Source organism: Sphaerodactylus townsendi, linkage group LG05 (genome assembly GCF_021028975.2).
Source record: "Sphaerodactylus townsendi isolate TG3544 linkage group LG05, MPM_Stown_v2.3, whole genome shotgun sequence".
Lineage (NCBI taxonomy): Eukaryota > Metazoa > Chordata > Lepidosauria > Squamata > Sphaerodactylidae > Sphaerodactylus > Sphaerodactylus townsendi.
The window spans coordinates 24,553,086-24,572,227 of NC_059429.1; the positions used below are offsets into that span (position 1 = coordinate 24,553,086).

Sequence of the window (19,142 nt, forward strand, 5' to 3'; positions counted from 1 at the left end):
AGTGCAACATCTATCTAGTTCCCAAAATTGGCCATCTAAAGGATATGGGGAGGACAGATAACAGTTTGCTAATCTGGGATCACTTAGGGTAGTCCTTGTAACCCTACTTCATCACTTTTGCCAGACATGAGGGATTTCAAACCTGTGGATATGGATAGGGTTTTTTTTGCCAATTGCACTAATTACTGTAAACAAGTTTATACAGACTTATTTGCAGTACTGGGGCTTCTAGCACTTCTGGAATCCTCCGTTTTTTCTATAGCAGAGGGCACTCTTTTATTCCTGCCGCATTAAAGATTTTTAATGCAAAGATTGAATCCCAATTACTTTATGGGGCTCCAATCTGGATATAGGCTGTCAACCATTCACTCAATTCTCTCCAATCCAAGGCCCCTTCCCCATGGGCAAAATAATGCATTTTCAAACCACTTTCACATCTGTTTGCAAGTGGATTTTGCTATTCCGCACAGCTTCAAAGAGCACTGAAAGCAGTTTGAAAGTGTATTATTCTGCATGTGCGGAATGAGCCCATATTTTTCCATAAAATTATGGGATTACCTAACTGTGTCCCCTACGCAGCCCTATGTTTGGAACTTGGGCAAAATTCCTTGGAACTCAAAGCCTTGCTTAGAGATTCAGATTTTGTCTCTGGGCTCCATTTTTCCTAGATACGCCTCTACACACCACTGCTAACTCTCCTGGGAACTGGGCCAGATTTGTAGCGTGGAAACAACGGCAAAGATGGTGAAAGAAAAAACACCTTTCGACAACACAGGGATATCCATCCTCAAGAAACCAAAGTAATATTCATCACCCAGTAAACAATCCTTCCAACTCTTGGTTTATTAAAAAAATTTATTCACATGTTTGTTTATGTGGAGTTTGACTGGGGAAAGCACATAACACGGAGATTACACGGTGTTCTCTTCTGTTGACAGGTTCCATTTTGCAACTGCTGCCGAGGGCAAACCTGGCAGCTCCGAGAAGAGATGCAAGTCTAAAGCATTCCGCTTCAGCTGCTGCACAAATAAGTTACCTTCTTAATAAATTAGTGTCTTTTGAAATTGCAACAGGAAACATTTCCAGTTCATCAGATGACAAAAGTAGAAGCTTATGTGATTTCTTTTGGCCTGCCTGCCAACAGCGACAAAAATACAGAGGATTTTTTTGTACTCAGGTTTGGTGCTTTAACATCCACCACTGGGCAAAAAGAAATGCCCCCCTTTCGAACACCTGGGTTCATGTTGTTTACACTGGTTTGCAGTTAACACATTGTGCACAAACAGTAAGACGGTGGGAACATCCTAAGAACTTCAGCCAAGTCTGCATGAAATTTCCTTCCCTAGCAATACCTAGGTCAGTTCTGGATGCAAACTCGCCTAATGGCAAGCTTTTTGATGGTACACCTCTCACCTTAATGCCTGATCCCTCTCATTTTCATTTCATGTTTCCATAAGATGTTTCTAATTGGCAGCCCTCATGATAGCAGCCATTACCTAATCATTCCTGTTGTACCTAGAATGAAACTGACTCACTTATGAATGTCTTTTTTGTTCAAGCAGATAGCTTGGGTTGTGGACGGGGGTTGGCAATGGCATAAGCATTTGTTTATGTCAGGCTGTAATTTTAAGAGCTCCTTGCATGAACAGAAGTCTAAAAATGCTCCAGGGCAGGGGTAGTTACTGAAATGTAAGAAAGGACTTTTATCTGTCTGTGTCGGCCAAGGCACTGCCTTGGTTTTTTATCTTGTGCCCAGTTGATATAAAAATCTGTTAGAAGGCGAATGGCAAATATTTGGGTCTTACCTGTCAGTCTTTCTGAACATGAATCTCAAGCTTCAAATTTAACATCAAAGACCAGTTAAGACCTCTGATGAAGTCTTGAGTAGGCATTGGGACACAATAATCTTCCAGAGATTTCCTCCCAGCATCGTGGAAGGAGGTTTGTTCCAAAACTAGCGGATTTGTCCAAAACAGAGATGCCGAAACTTTTCTGAAAACCAATGCGAGCTACAATTTCAGACTAATAATCGCAAGGGCACTGGATCACAGCTTGGGCCTTAAACAAGTCACTGGACCAGTTGAAAAAGGCCTTTTGAAAGCCTCCACTCAGTTGCGTGTTCAGCTATGACAAATAACATAATACCAAAGATTCATCCCATAGCATTGCATCATGACTAAGTCACAGGAGATGTGGGCACATTTGTCAGAAAATCTCCCCTCTTTTCAAGTTTAGATTTCCCTAATTATCCGAGTTGCATCAACAAATCCTATATGTCTCATGGAGGGCATCTATATTCTCATAACAGGTTCAATCCTTTATTCCTTAGTTGGAAAGACAATTTGGTTGCCTTTAACCTACTTCTGATTTTTAAGGTATTAGCAGCTATCAAAGGAGTTATTACTTACTTGAAGAGAGCAAGAGCTCCTGTCTGTGGGAAAACAGTAATGGCTTGCCTAATAATCTCTATGAAGAATTTATTAGTCATCTTTTGCACTGGTTGGGTCTTTGCTATTACCATTCAATCCTGACTCCATTTGGCTTGTGGATAGGGCACAGGTCACAGAGACAACATAAAGTAGTTTCTCTCCTCAGCATACTGGAACGGAAGGAGTGAACACCACGCATATAATCACACCCCCTTTCATAGGGCTCACAAAAGATCAGAAAGACATCTGGGGCTGGTGTGCACACTCCAAGCAAGATGCTAAGAAATCTCTTCCACAGTAGTACTTGCCTTGCTGCTGCTCGTGTAAAAAAAGGAGCCATCATGGATTCCAAACCAGCCAGTTCTTCACAAACCAGAACTGAACTAAACTATTTTAAAAAATTATATCTTGAGTAAGTGAGGACTAAGGCTCTTCTAGAACCAGTCTGCTTTAATGCCCCAGTTCCGGTCTTTTCTCCGAACACTCCAGGATGCTCTCAGCACAACATCCACTGCCAGCAATGGACCTCCCAAAAAGTTACATAGGGCTGCCCAGGGGCAAGTCCCCTATTTTCAGCAGAATCTTCAAGCTGCTGTTTTCTTCTTCATTGCAGGAAAACCGGGCATTTCGTTTCCAGTTCATCCTGCCCTCGGCTACACAGAGCCTATTGTGCTGTTTTTCTATTGTTTGTTTTTAAGAGAGAAAAAAATCCCAGGTCTCTTCCGTTGAAAGCTACAAATGGGAAAGTGTCATCCTATCTTCCACCAGCACAACATCCGATCCAAACTGGTCTGTACATTGTTTTATCGTCGCCAGGATGTTCAGGAGTCGTTGATCCAAGGCGTCCACGTGAGGGGGGGCCAGCACGGGTGAGATGGGGTCACGGGACATGGCAGTTTTTAAGGAAGACTTCAGTACCCCATTCTTTAGGTAGTTTAGCCTGTTCCAAGTGGAGACACGGATGCTGCAAGAAAAAAAAAGAAAGTGTGTGCAACAAACTAAGGTTTGCGTTGCAGACATCATGGAGAGGTACAGAAGTAGCTCATTTGGGTCTATCCATTAAATATAGCTATGGGCAGAATTGTGATACTTTGCCACAAAGCATTACAAAGAAAGAAGTAAACACAAACTGGGAAAGCCTAGGTCCAGCCATTAAGCTCTCTGCATGACCCTGGATCCGATCAGTGATTCTGTGAGCAATTTACGCTCTCAGGACTACTGCAGAAATTTAACACCTCCTGAATATTAATCTATGCGGAAAATGTCTTATGCATAGTCTTATGCATAGATGTTTTGCAGGTTGCTCTACTGGCATGCTTTACATTACATCTCGTAACTGCATTTTGTATAATGACCCCTCCTGCACTACAAAATTATGTGGGGAAAAGAGGAAAGCAGCCATGGTATTTTTCTGGCCCACTCGATGGGTAAGCGGGTTGTTCTTCATTCACGGATCAGTACCAGAAGGAGATGCTGGTAGACTACTGCTTGACCCCTTGGCACTTATGTTTGGCTCCTCATGGTTCTACCTCTATGAAACCATTGGGAGAGGTAGTCGAATTAAACATCAGAGATTTGAAAAAAATATCAGCACACCGATGACACACAAAACTAGTTCTCCTTTTGAAGGAACTCAAGTGAGGTCTTAAACAGGTGTTTAGTAAAGGAATGAATCAGGACTAATACTAAAGCTCAGTCTAGACTGGAGATTCCCAAAGTGGGCAGTACTGGGGGCGGTGGAAACATCAAGGGGGGAGGTGAGGAATTTCGAGGTAGTGGCAGAGAATTTTGGGACAGTGGGGGATGGGGCAGGGATTCCTGGGCCAGCTGAAGGGGGAAAGATTTTGTCTTTCCATCCTGGTGACTGGTGAGTTTTAAAGGAAAAGCAGCAACATTCTCTTCGCTGTGTAGCCGGGGACCCAAGGCAAAGAGCCCTGTGGCTGCTGCTTTGCACAACAAACATTTTTTTTGCAACAGCACTCTCAACCCTATGTAGCCCTGGATGAAGGAAGGGGAAGCCAAAACAAAGAGCCCTGTTGGTGCTCCTCTGCAAGGCAAGTTTTTTTTAAAGAATAGTCTGATGTTGAGATGCTGATATTCCTACACCAAGCACATCCATCCCATTAACACTGAAGACATAACGAGTGAAAGGCAAACCTACCCTATCCTGTTGCTAAAACAGCTCAAAAATTGGTTTACTTTTACTAGGTCATGTTTTGTGAAAGAAATGCTTGTTAGAAGTTTTGAAATTTGCAGCAGACCTAATATGAAGGAAGAAGTGTGTGTTCATATGGGGGGGGGGGGCGCACTAGGGATGTGGCCTCAAAGCCAAGGGGGTGGCAGCCTGAAGAAATTTGGGAGCCGCTGAGCTGGACAAAACTGAGGTGCTGATAGTCATCAGTACAGATAACCGGAGATTGAGTTAGCAGCCTGATTTAGATGAAAGTCACCCTCAGCCCTGAAACAGCAGGTTTGCACCCTGGAGTTCAATTAGATCAATCTCTGCAGATTTCAGATTAAATTACTGCAATGAACTTCACAGGGGGCTTCTTTTTAATACTGTTTTGAAAATCTAGCTGATGCAGAGTGATGCTACAAAACTTCTGAATAAAATACCAACATGGGAACATGCAGAACCAATTTGCGCCTGCACATAATTCAGTGTTGATCCTTATCTTTAAAGCCCAACATGATCTGGGACGTGAAGGCTTCTCTCATACAAACCTGCCAAGATCAGCAGAAATCCCTCTCTTATGACAGGAGATCACTGGCCTTAGGAGACAGGGTCTTTTCTGTAGCATGAGTTTAGCTATGAATTCTTCTCTACAGAAATCTGCCCAGCAACCACTCTTGGTTGTTGGGCAAAGATGCTTTTATTCTTTCAGCATTTGTTGATAATTAGCCTTATGTTTGGCCACAGCGAAGATATGATTTGAAGGGACTGTCTGGCTCACAGCCCAGACTCATAGCCATTTTATTAGGTTAGTTCTCAGATTAAGTGCTAAATTAATTCTGCACACAGAGAAATTTGTTTGATAACCAGCTCTGGCTATGTGTTGCCAAAACAAGCAATTGAAATATTTGCTATAGTTAACGGTAAGATGTAAGATGCAAACCACAAGCACGATTTCTGGGCACCTGTTTCTGATGAAAGAAATCTGCAACAGTTTTGTAGCCACAGAAAATGAGAACCTGCTTTTCCTGAAGCCCCCATGGCTTCCTTGCTGCAATTTCTCTCATCCTTCCAGCTTTCTCACTCTCTGCAGTTATTTTCTTATTTACACAGCAGCACTCACACGAAATACCAGAACTTGGTTATGCATTGCCAGTGGCCATCCTTCATGAAATTTAGTGCAAACCAGGCTCTGGCAGTTGAACATTCTCAAAGTTCATTCAGGAATTAGTGGAGAATGATGAGAGGACCACAGCTGTTGGATGCCATTGTTGCAAATCTGCAACCCCAGTTCTCTCTCAGTGCATTCCTAAGCAAAGTTATACCCTTCTAAGTCCACTGAAATCAGTGGGCTTAGAAGGGTGTAACTGTTCAGGACTGCACCAGCTCTCTGCCTCTGGGGAAGCCTTGCGAATTACTGAGAATGAGAAGGTGGCTTATACTTTTCACATCACTGCATATGTAACCAGGATCTCAAAGCTCAGCAACAACAACAAAAACAAAGAGCAGAGCCATCAAAACACTTGCAGAATTTAAATCAACAACTTGGCTATTATTGCAATACACTATGGTGCAGTGGTTAAGAGCAGGTGCACTCTAATCTGGGGAACTGGGTTTGATTCCCCGCTCTGCCACTTGAGCTATGGAAGCTTATCTGGTGAACCAGATTAGCCTGTGCACTCCAACACATGCCAGCTGGGTGACCCTGGGCTAATCACAGTTCTTCAGACGTCTCTCAGCCCCACCCACCTCACAGGGTGTTTGCTGTTGGGGGGTGAGGGAGGGGAAAGGAGATTGTAAGCTCCTTTGAGGCTCCTTAGAGGAGAGAAAGGGGGGATATAAATCCAAACTCTTCTTCTTGAATAGCATTGGTTTAGCTGCCAGACCTGCACGCTCCAAGGATGCTCAGAGGAACATCAATTACTATTCATGTCACTTTTAAGATTTGCATGCTGTGTAAAAGTAAGATCAATAGATAATTTGCCTTTACTCACATGCAACATTGATAGAGAGGTGCCAGGATGCTTCGCTCATCCAGGGAAGGGTTCCCAAAACTGCAAAGTAAATGGTATCAATCAGGCAAATCCTTTGGGAAATTCTACTTCCTCTGACTAAGCAGGAATATGAAATACATGCAAATTCTGTACAATACAACATCCCCTAAACAGTGTGGTCCCACACTGGATTTCCACAGCTGGAAGGGAGTTCCACATGTAGAGCACAACTTCCTCCTCTCCCCTTCCCTCCCCAAAATGCCCATCAAAATATCACTTCAGAGGGGGAGGGACTAGTAGCAAAAGCTTCATAGGGAAGTCACACGTCAGCTGCACAAGAGCAAAATTGGCAAAATTACCCCGTCCCTGTTTCACCCATAAAAATCATCCATGGGATCCAACCCCATTAAATCAATTAGATGCATTAAGGGGTTGTCCTGAATTCTTCCTAAAATTTCACAGACAGCTCCAATAGCTTGAGGCTTGTGGTAGGCCCCGTAACACAGTAGTCCAGCACACGCTTTGCATGTAGAAGGTTCCAGAATCAATCTGCAGTATTTCCAGACATTCAATTAGATGTCTACACCCAATTTTCCCCCCAATGGGGACACAAAGCATCACTCATTCATCATCACTCTTCCTTCCTCCATTTCATCCTCATTAACAGCTGTCCTGTGAGGTAGGATAAGATTGAAAGAGTGGCAAGCCCACTCAGCAAGTTTCCATGTCACAGTCGCGATTCACACTTGAGTCTCCCAGATGCTAGTCTTATACTCCAATCACCATGACGCCACATTTCACACAGTAAAGAGACCTTGGAAAGTTGTGACTAGTTCACGTAGACCATGTGAATTATTTCCTACTGCAGTCTATCTTAGTATAAAGCGGCTTCACAGATCCACATTAATGACAATTACTTTGATGCATGTAATTGAACTAATCAAATCAAACAAGCTTTAAAGACAGATGTCCCGAACTGAGACATTTAACCCCCAAAGGGTGAAGTGGGAGGCAGTTTAGGGGGAAAAATGACTGCCTGGCTTGCACTGATCACTCTAGCTCAAAGCACACAGGTAAAAAGTTTTGAAATTATGTATTACAACTATGTAACAGCACCCATTCCCTGAGGAAAGACAGAGGCCCCAAAAAGGTAAGTGAAGCCTGTTACTGAGGATGGATGTTTGAGTAGCTGACTTTGTTGGCCTAGGGCACTCCCCTCAACTCACGCACACACAGGCCTTTAAACAGAAATCCTGTCAGAGGCTACTAAACTATGGTTTTTAAATGCTGCCACTATAAACTGAAGTAAAACAACTGGAATTTAAAGAGAGGATTTGAAAGCTTAAACACAAAAACACTCTTTTCTCCCAAAGAGCTAAGACTCACGCAAGGAAAAGACGGCTAAAATATCCGGGTACCTAGCAACTCCAAAAAGTAACAGAAAAAAGTAAGATCAACGCCTATTCTTTGCATTCACAAGCATTCGTTTCAATTAGAGCATTTGTAGAGAGAGATATAGCATCCACCTTTTGGCATTGTCAAGGAGAATAAGCATGCTGGCCCCTTCATCGTCCTGAAAGCTTTCATAATGATGTCGATCGGCATTCCCAATCAAATAATCAAAAATGGCTGTATCAATGATGTCCAGGAGCCGTGGCCCTGCATCGTAGGGCGAAGTCTTCTTCACAGCATCGCAGTAGCTCTCATCATATTCCCACCTGTAAGACATGGATGATCAAGGCCAAATCTGTGACGATCTATTTACCACCATACAATTGCTCGTCTTCAGACACGTTTAAAGAGAGACCTGGAAAAGGTTAAGACCGACGTAATCTTCCACATTTAGCCCCCTCCAATTAAATTATAAGCAACTAAGACTATCTACAGCAAGCCTTGATGTCAGATTTGCTCAAAGCCTACTTGGTGAATGCCCACAGAAAGAGGCAGCCGAGTTGTCAACTTCACTTAAGTTTCAGCCTGGCAATCTCCCATCACGTTGCACAAGCACATTTCCTTTACTTAGAGTGGGAACTTCACTCAACTCACTTTCTCATTCTGCTATTCTGTCTTACAAGTGGGAGACTCACAAAGACTTAAAGGGGACATCTCAATCCCATTGGTCCCTTCTCCCACTACTTCTCTTCCCTGAAAGCCCCTACAGTTTCTCTCCTTTGCCTTCTTCCTTTTCTCCTTCCCACCCACCAGCCAATCTACCTTTATGTCCCCTGTTCTTCTTCAGTTTTCCCCTTCCTTCCTCTAGGCAGCCTCTTCCTGAAAGAATTTTGTGTGATGGTGGCTGCTGGACCAAGACCAATTGTGTGATGGAGAACCCATAAGCAGAGGCGGCGGCGGGGGGGGGGGGGGGCATGTGGGGTGGGAAATGGTGCCCAAGACAACACCGGCTCCAGGGCTCCCATCCCCAAGTGCCACACTTACCTCAGCTGGTGGGAGCCTGCCGCTGGGCATCCCTCCCCTCAGCCCGGCCCCGGCAGTCTGCTCCTTTGGCCGGCGGAGGCTCCACTGGCTAAAAGAGCAGCATGGCGGGGTGGGGCCAAGGGGAGGGGCGTTGGGGGGTGATTGTCCACCCCTCTACGTGACTAGCTGGTGTCGCCTGGGGAAATATGACCCCACAAATCCCTGTGACCTCTGCCCACAAGGGGGAACTTAACTATCCCCTGTATTCTCTTCCCCATATTATTTCCTCTTTTCTTTCTCCTGTCATATCCTCAAATTTCCCTGCATTCCTTTCTCCCATCCACCTACCTTTTATCTGCTCCCTATCTTTATTTATTTTCATTAACGCCCCACCTATATTTATTTTTTCCCATTAATACTCCAGCTGGGATTTCCATTGTACGGACTTGCTGCAATTAATAGCCTCTTGCATACCTTGGATCAGGTAGTACTGCCCCACCTGAAAGTCCCTTCTTCAGTCTCATTCTTCAACCTTACACATACAGTGGTTGGGGAAGGAAAGAGTGGTTCAGCGAGGACTACTGTGATTTTTTCCACTCACTTATGGTTCAGCAGTGGTTCTAAGGTTGTAGTTATATTACTATGATTGACTGTCAGTGCATATTTATTTATCATATGGCTTGTGCTTCTCATATACAAAAGTTTAAAACGCATTTATACAAGAAATCTTAAAACCAATTCCTGAAAACTATTACGTGATATTACTTAGATTCAACAAAAAAAAAATACAATAACCAAAAAATGTTACACATACAACATTGCCAGGCCATTATCAATAAAATAAGACAAGGATAAGTTTTGCAATCTCACATCTAGCTTCATTATCCACTCAATCATTTTGGTTGATATTTAATATTTCCTAACAATTCATGTTAATGAATAAGATCTTACTTATTTCATTACTACATTACTTCTCCACTGAGAATAGTGCTCTGGAATAAAAATCTGTATGCATAGACAAAAGATCCTTTGTCTACCTTTCTGGAGACTATTCTTGCAGCTAATTTCCCCCTATGTGGGGTCCAGTTCAGGTAACACTGCAAAAAGCCTATCATTGTGATGAATCTCATACCTGGCCAATTTGCCCTCTCTGTATGTCCTTCCCCATGGATGCCGATGCTTCTGTAGAGGCCAAACATCTGGCAGCCACAGCGTGACTGATCCCTCCATGTTGTCCCCATCAGCACATGCTGGCTCTGTCTCCCGACAATAGTAGCACTTCCCATAGAAGCAAGTATTATTACCTTCAAAGCAAAAAAAAGGAGCCACTTCAACTTGATAATTAGATTTTCAACAAAAAAGGCTTTGTCACGTGTGAGGAAATTCAGAGGTTTTCTGGACAGCACACTTTCCAGTCTAGAGACTGAAATTAACCAATATTATATTGCTGAAGAGAAAACCCAGTTATTACTACTTCCCAATATTGAAGAAAGAGGCTGTAGCAAATGGCTGTTGTGGGTTTTCAGAGCTGTGGGGCCACGGTTTGATAGTTTTTGCTCCTAATGTTTTGCCTGCATCTATGGCTAGCATCTTCAGAGGCATGTTACCATGGCAGCAACAGATGCAGGTGAAACGGTAGGAGCAAAAACTACCAGACCACAGCCACAGAGTCTGGAAAACCCACAACGGCCATTTGTTACAGTTGATTCTGGCCATGAAAGCCTTTGACAACATGCTGTAACAAATCTTGCTATGCTTGACATTCTAAAACCTGATTGAGGTTGATGACAGATAATTGATTTACATACACATATATAAATAACATTTATTCACACGATACCGAAAACAGGAATATGAAAGCGTGAGGGAGATCTCCCAATACTTGCTATCAGCTGATAGTTGTAAACAACTGCTTCTTCAAGATTTGAAGATATTATTTTATGCTACATTGTAGGCCTCCTTGAGCTCGTTTTGAGGAAAGCCAGAATATAAACATTTCTTAAAACAGCTGAAATTACTCTTGAAACATTTGTTGTCCCAATTAATGAAAAAGAAGTGCAACAGCGAAGCCACTTCTGGTGGTGGTGGTGGTGGGGAGATATCTATTGTTTCACCCTCTCCCCCAGGACATATTGTACCTAACACTACCCCATGAGTCTTCGGCACCGGGGCCAAGATTTGGGGAAATTACATCAGAAGGAGGCGGAACAGGCAAGTTCAATTCTATGAGCACAGTTCTTCTTGTGAGTCACTAACATTTCCAGTCTCCCACAAGTGAGCTAATGAATGTCTGCCATGGAGTTATGTGTTCCTCCCATTCCTTTCTTTCCACATGGATGTGAACTTCCCCATCCTTTCCCTTTTCAGAAGTAAAATGCAAGCAGACAATTAACATGTTTTACCAGCCCTTTTGCATGCTTCCTTCAATATCTGAAAAGGACTTCCTTGCTCACCTAATGTCAGGAAGGTACTGAGCAGCTGCTCTGTGGCCACAGGTTTGATTTCTGTGCGGAGATTCACAAACCTGCCAACCACAATGGGGGCTCGCCGGAAACCCAAGATCCTGTTTGGAGGAGAAAGCACATGAGGCAGTGAAGCTTGAGGATATGCCACAGGGAGCAACTCGGTCTTTAAAAAACAACAAACATCACACAGAGAGAAGTTAATACCTACTAGTGTAGGTTTGGAGAACTTACAGAACATGTCTCAACTGGGTTGGAACTCCCTAAACTGTACATGCTATTCTCATCTCATGGACTAGATCAGGGGTCCCCAAACTTTTTAAACAGGGGGCCAGTTCACTGTCCCTCAGACTGTTGGAGGGCCGGACTAAAAAAAACTATGAACAAATTCCTATGCACAAATGATTGTAAAATGTTTGATTTCACCTTTCAGCCTTTCTGTCATGGTCTATTTTTAGAACAGTGACCAAAGTATGTCAAGTACAGGGTGGGCTCCAAATATTGTTGGGGAGGCTGTGGAATTCCTTCCCCTGTAAAAAAAAAAAGCAGAACTTTCCCAATGAAGCATTCCATCTAACCCAGGATCAGGTATCTTCCTGGGTTCTTCCTCCCTAGCAGCCAGCGAGCGATTCACCAGCCTGGCTGATACCAATGGGAGTGAGGCGGAACAGAAAGCCTGAGAGCAACACATGGAGTAGCCGAGAGGGAAGGGCGGAGCAGGCGTTGCCACGTGTAAGGTTTCCAACTCTGGGTCAGAAAATTCATGGAGATTTGGGGGTGCCATCATGTAACTGCAATCAACAGCCGTTGGGGCCGGTTCCTCCTCTCCCTCGAGCCCCCACTGCACATGAATGGAGCCATCGCCGCCATGCCTGGCGGGCCGGATAAATGCCTTCAGGGGGCCACATTTGGCCCCCGGGCCGTAGTTTGGGGACCCCTGGACTAGATAGTACTCACAAAAAAACAAACAAAAAAAACAACAGTGAAACCTGCAATTAGGGAGGGTAGAAAAAAACAACAACCTTGGGAACAATGTCATGAGCCATATGACAAGTGGCCCAGGCTGTACACATATCCAGAGCTTAGAGACTATATACTCCAACCCAAAGCCCTGGGGCTGGCTGCTGGAACCAGAGTGTGGCTGGCAAAAGGAACAATGGGTTAGGGCAGAAAAAAACAACTGTTAGTGTTTAGATTTGGAGCAAATCACTACGGCCAACATACCCACATTCCACAAATCGACACATACACAGAGTGTCCTGGTTTGCTAGCTAAGTTTTCACCCCCAGGTTATGAGGTTTCACCTTTAGTGCCCAAGTCCTTGGCAGCAAGCTCTATGGTCGACACTCTATGGTCAACACAGGAATGATGGCAAAAATAACACTGAAATAACATTATGGCCTTCTGTGCCATAAAGATTAAGAACTTGGGGACATTTTCTAATGCAAGTGTTCTCAGAAGAAACAAAGATTCAACCCAGCAGAGTTTGGTGTAGTTTTGGTGTAGTCCTGCCCCAGCAATCTAATAACTCTGGATGATGCTCATCATGATGTTAAGGGAACAGAACAGCGAAAAATATAGTTGCTGCAATGAAAAGTTCAGTTGCTTACAAAAAAATTCCATAAAATGTACTAACCTTTTAAGAAACAAACTTACACGCTGGTCCTAAACTGCCATGCTGGTCTCCTCAAAATAATTTTTCATCTTTCACAGGTGACCAAGCAACTGACTATTGACAAGGCTGCTTCAATTTTTTTTTGATGGCTGTTTCTGTTGGCACTCTAGCAAGTGAGAACGACGTGAGAGGACCTTGCCTAGAAAATTATCTAGATCCTCATATTTAGAAACAAAGAATGCTACGCTCTTCCAAGTAAACAGAAAAGTAAGTCCACTATATAGTGCAGACCATTTTTCCTCAACAATTGTAACCAGTTCAAATAAAATATAATTTTCTTTTACTTTACTTTTGTCACTAGTATCAGTCTCTAAAACTAATCAATTGTAAGTCAGCGTTTGTGTACCTGTCCAGATGGAAGGCCGCCACTTCTGCATTATGCCTGTCATACCCAGCATATGGCTCTCCTTCTACCACATGGTCTCTGGCATATCTAGAAGTTGCAACAAAAGACACATTTGTTCTGGATTTCAGCTTCCAAACTATAAAAGAAAAGGTCAAGTGGAAGGAAGTTCTGCATCATTGTAAGGCAATTCGTTGAGAGGGAACAGGATTTAATTTAGAGTAATTTTCTTGGGTAATAATCACATTGCCATATAAGCCGCAAGCTAGAGCTTTGAACAGCAGCAATGGAATCTGTTGTGTAATCTACATTGTGATTCATGGTCAGTGAGGTGGAATGGCTTTTTTAATGGCAGCTCCCCATGCAGCTGTAGCAAACCCAGAATCCACTGGATGTATCCCAGCAGAGGGTAGCTTGTGAAAATGGTACTAATCATCGCAGACCCTGCCCTCCAGCTTTCTGTACTCTTTCCACAAACACACCCTGTGGCAAAAAAGATGGATGAGCAATTAGCTACATCTCCGCTCTCCTGAGGAATGATGATCAAGCACTCCCATTCAGTAATCCCCAGTAGAAATCTTCATTTAGACCATTACTAAATGAGTGTTTTACCTCTTAGGTTTGAAGACTACTTTCTGTCCCCCTTCCAATATGAGCAACGCCTTCAGCTGAGTGCCCTTGTAGCCCACATCTGCTTTGATTATCTTTTTCGTAGCCATGGCATGCATGACTGCCCCAAGTTCCGGAGTCTCCTCTGGATACACTTCCCGAGGCACCACCCACTGGGCTGCAATCTCCCAGGGAGACTGCAGTGTATGGTCGAGTCGTGGGTCCAGTTCCACCTGCAGGCTTGCCATCATACGATGAAAAGCACGCTGGTCCTCCCGGTTAGCTGCCGAGGTGTCCAAGTTGTCAATGAGGAAAACCTTAGTGAAGATGAAGATGACAAGGAGGATTGCTAAGAGCACCACCCGTTGCTTCAACTTCATGTTGGAAAATAGTCTTTAATCCTGACCAGCTCTTCCAGAAGCTACAGGAAGCCTCTTGCAAAGCAAGGTGAGAAGCAGTGTGGGGCTTGATGGGTTTCATTCAAAACCTTTACTCCAAAGAGCCCACTGTGGCAGATGCATCTTCCAGTACTCCTGTAAGTTAATAAACATAATGGGCATTTTATACCTTGAGGTGAAGTCTGCTGTTTGGCTGTATACAGTGGACATCTCTGACTTTTAGTACTTTTGCCGTGCACATCAATAAAACAGAGCTACATTCTGTAACCATCATTTTTGACCTCCATAACACGGCTGAAAAGCTGCTGGAAAACTCTTCAGATAAGTGTTCCTTCACTGGAGTTTTACTGTGAGGTATGGAAAGATTTGTAGTTGATGTTGTTCTAAGGAAATGTACCCGCAAGACATAAGGAAAACAACTGAAATACCTGAAAGAATCTTGCAAAAAAATATTATATAGGCTGCAGAAAGATGTGATATAAACCAAGATGTGATATAAACCAATAATAAATATAGCTGAAAATTTGGAAAAGCAAAGACATCAGCAACAAAACCAAGCAAAGGCTTGTCAAAGCCGTCATCTTCCCCATAGCCATGTATGAGTGTGAAAGCTGGACTACAAAGAAAGTCTACAGAAGAAGAATAGACATGTTCGAGTTGGGGTGTTGGCGAAAGCTACTATGCATACCGTGGACAGCTAGGGTGACAAACGCAGAAGTCTTGAGCTGCATAAAACCAGACACATCACTAGAAGGGAAAATAACCAGGCTCAGACTTACATACTTTGGTCATGTGATGCGATCAAATTCACTAGAAAAATCTATGATGTTTGGACTTGTCAGTGGCAGGAGAAGACCTGGACGCCAAAGAATACGATGGCTATATACCATAAAAGCTGATACAGGCATGAACATCAACCAGCTGAAGGAAGCAGTACTTAATCGAAAAATGTGGAAAGAGATTGCATATCAGCCAAGGAATGGATAACATCATCATCATCACTGAAAATGGGGAACTGGATAAAAGGTAGATTGGGAAAGTTGGAAGGAAGCAAGGAAAGGCGAGGATATGGTGGCTGCCAAGAGGAGAGAAAGAGGAAATGGTATGGGGAGGGGATACAGGGGAAAGGGAGGCAACTGGACCTAGCTCTGCAAGCACAAAGAACTTGGCCAGAATTTCCCCAGGGAGAGGCTGCCATAGGAAAGGAAGGAAGGAAAATTGAAGATGGGAGGGGGCAGATAAAGGTGAGTTGGCTGGTTGATAGAAAGGAGAGAACAAAGAAGGAAAGGGGTAGAGGCTACAGGGGTGTTCAGGGAAGGGAAATATTGGTGAAGGGCAAAATTAGACGCCCTCTGCAAGTCTTTGCGGGTTCAAGACTTGAGTTATTCAACGACATGTAATTTACAGCAATTGTGGAGAGTATCAATAATCAGTAAGAGGTAAGGATTACATTTTATCAAGCACCCACCCAGAACAGAATGTGAAATCCAGGAGCCACAAAGATATGAGACATATATGGAGCCCGAGCATGTTACTGAATAACATTGTTACCTTGTACAGCACTCCTAAGAACATTTCTTAATAGATTTTAGTTATAGTCCTGATTTTATGGTTCAGCTAATATGATTTTTACTTCAGCTAAAATTTAATCCTGTGAATTCATCTGCTACTCAGCAAAAAGATCAGAACATTTTAATGCATGATCAGTGGCCAGAATGATAACACAAGACATGTGAACAACACAGCCAAAGCTGTAATACTTATAGATCTTTCCTAACCTGGCAATAGCCACAGTACTCAAGTCTTACAGTTTAGGGTGACATTTCAGGGAAAGAGAGAACCCCTTCCTTCCCACACTCACCCAGTCCTACAACACATAACAAACATCATCTTCCAGAATAATACAAGAACATAATAGAAAACAGAAGGACTGCATAGCCTTGCTTTCTTCATTTCAGATTTCACAACATTATTGAAAGACCTAAGTTGATATATACTAATAATGCAGGAGTGTTATGCCAAATAAAGGCTAAAGAAAGAAAAGAATAATGCAGGACTTGCACAGATCAGACGTGATCCTGGTTAAAACTGAGAGAGAATGTTTGGAAAAGTCTACAGAACCAATTACTTTTGTTGTTTTGACATTTTACAGCCCCTGTTAATACCTTGAACATTTTAATTTTAATTACCACAAACTATGCTGCTCAGTGGCTGTTACAGTTTCTTCTCCTTTTCCATCTTTTTGTTAGGTTTTAATTTGCTGCTGTTTTATGACTTTTGATCGCTACTTTGAAGTTATTGTTTTTAGCTGTTCAGACATCAATGCTTTATGATATACACTTGGAGGCTTTTTAAAATTTATTGTAAACTACCCAGCTTATTTACAAATACAATGGCAGGGGATACTATCCCTCATAATGAAGAAATCGAGTCTGGAATTTGCTAGTTGAACTGTCCCTGGTGCTTAATTTCAAGGAGAAGGAGAGAAAAGAAGGGAGTAGTAAGGCGGTTAAGAGTTTCAGATCTCAATGGGGCAAGGCAGCACGATCTCCACTGTGCCATGGATGGGCACCCTAATTTAGCCTTACCCACCTCACATTTTTATTGTGAGGAAAAATGAAAGAGGAGTTATGGCCCTGTGATCCTTGGAAAAAGATTTAAAAAACCAATCTTATACATTTTTAAAGAAATGTCCTTTGATTTAAAACATCTATGGTAACAGATCTCATCAATGAAATAAGAGATTATTTACTTGCTATTTGAACTTAACACTGTTACTTGAAAGGTGGGATTGCACTAAAAAGATCTGGAGATCCTCCTTGGTCTGCTAACAGTGGCTGAGCTGTGTAGAACTTCCAACAAGAAGGAACTGACACCACTCTCTATTGGTATCAGAGATTGTGGGAAATCGTTTTAAGAACGCAAGGAATCCATTGTAAAACTCTAAGACCATGGCAAGCCACGTATCAAATACATCTATAGATCTGTTTCAGGATGATGTTATACCTTAAGTATGTTTTGACTGGACAGGATTAGTCCATGATGCTTCTTAGCTTTGTAACATCACTTGTAACAATAAAACATTTCAAGAATAGATAACTGCCAGGGTTCAGATCTTTCTGAAAGCAAATAATGCTGCTCATCTGAAAGTTTCCTCCTTCACAGCCTAGACATGCAGTTTGAAGGGAGTGGTAAAACAGGCTCTTCCATTTCAGAATGCAGGCGGGGTCACTTTTTTAATATAACGTCATGCAAAACCTCCCACAAATAACAAACTAAATAATCAGGGCGAAAGTGGCCTAGTGCTTTGCAACATGAAAACACTGACGCTTTCTCTTGCTGTTTGAAGCAGAATGTTTAATTCTATTCCTTCATTCTGAAGTATATCCAAAGCAGCACTGATTCAGCCATGAAGCAGGAAGAGCCCTCTACACATGCTCAGAGGGACTGTCACCCATCAACAACCCCTGAGCAAGAGAGCTTTCTGCAGTGGTCAACAGAGAAAAATAAAGTATCTTCTACACATGTCCAGAGGCACTTTCACCCATCCACAGCCCCTGAGCAAGACTGCCATGCTTTCTGCAGTGGTCAACAGTGGAAAAATAAAGTATCCTCTACACATGCTCAGAGCCACTTCCACTCATTAACCTTGACTGTTAGGTGGTAAATGCAAACACTGTGTTGAGTTCCTGAAGACCCCACTCCCCCAACACACGACAAAGGTGGAAAGAAGATGATGCCCTTCATTTCCTTCTCCTCCCCTCACCACAACTGTAAGCTGTGGGGTAACTAACTGGCATGTTCTTCCCACACTTTACAAGACAGAGTTGGTACATCTCTCCTTATTCCCCCCCCCCCCCCCGCCCTTACTTCAGGCACATGGACGGATCCACGGTGAATTATGAAGGCGGGGGGCGCCATGGGAGGAGAAGACAACCCGGCTTCCCCCACATACACTCTGACGCTCCAGTGTGTGCATGCGCTCCCTTCGCTGTCCTTTCCCCTTCCGCTCCTCAACATTCCCTTTATTACTTACGCAACCAACGGGCGCCCACGCGCCATCCCCGCAGACTGGCCCAGCCGGCGCTGCCGCCACTGCCAACGGCCCCTCTCTCCGGGCTCCCCTCACACACACAACATGGTACCGCCCATCTCGTCCACCCCTTTTAAACCAATGGAAACGCCCGGCAAGGCCACGCCTCCCACCCGCCCTGAACGAGGCGACGTTGCTCTGTTTGCTCTCGCGCTAAGTGCGAAGACGTCGCCGCCCACGAGTTCTTATAGGCGCTAAAGGAAAACCGCTGTCCAATCATACTGCTTTTCTTCCTTCGTTGTGAACCAATTAGAAAAAGCACGCGAAGTAGGTGGGACCTCGCGCGGTTCTCCTGTTAACTGTTTCCTGGCTGGATTCATAAAGATGTGTTACTGAGAATAAAAACCCAATTTAATAACCTGTCTTATTATTTACTTTTGAGAAGATCTGCTTATGCTCTCTTGGGGTGCAAAGGAATTAGTTTCCATCCTGTTTTTCTCAGTATAAAACTTATCCAATCCAGCAGGGTCAAGCAGATGAGAAAATGGGTATTTATTTATATGAATTTTTATCCTGCCCTGTACGGGATGATTTCAGGGCGGGATACAACA

General features: G+C 43.4%; 1 protein-coding gene across 2 annotated transcripts; it reads right to left on the reverse strand.

The window, feature by feature from the left end:
- Nucleotides 1-823: 823 nt before the first annotated feature.
- On the reverse strand, nt 824-18,665 carry FAM20B (FAM20B glycosaminoglycan xylosylkinase). 2 transcript variants are annotated; one of them, XM_048497748.1, is made up of 8 exons: nt 18,535-18,665; nt 14,104-14,633; nt 13,495-13,581; nt 11,465-11,574; nt 10,144-10,315; nt 8,123-8,314; nt 6,597-6,656; nt 824-3,393 (listed from the first exon to the last, which is right to left on the reverse strand). In XM_048497748.1, the coding sequence occupies exons 2-8, from the start codon at nt 14,478-14,480 to the stop codon at nt 3,162-3,164; spliced, it is 1,230 nt and encodes a 409-aa protein (XP_048353705.1). In that variant the 5' UTR covers nt 14,481-14,633; nt 18,535-18,665; the 3' UTR covers nt 824-3,161. The 2 variants fall into 2 exon arrangements, with proteins under 2 accessions (XP_048353705.1, XP_048353706.1); XM_048497749.1 differs by lacking the exon at nt 18,535-18,665 and adding an exon at nt 18,369-18,499.
- Between the last annotated feature and the right edge of the window lie 477 nt (nt 18,666-19,142).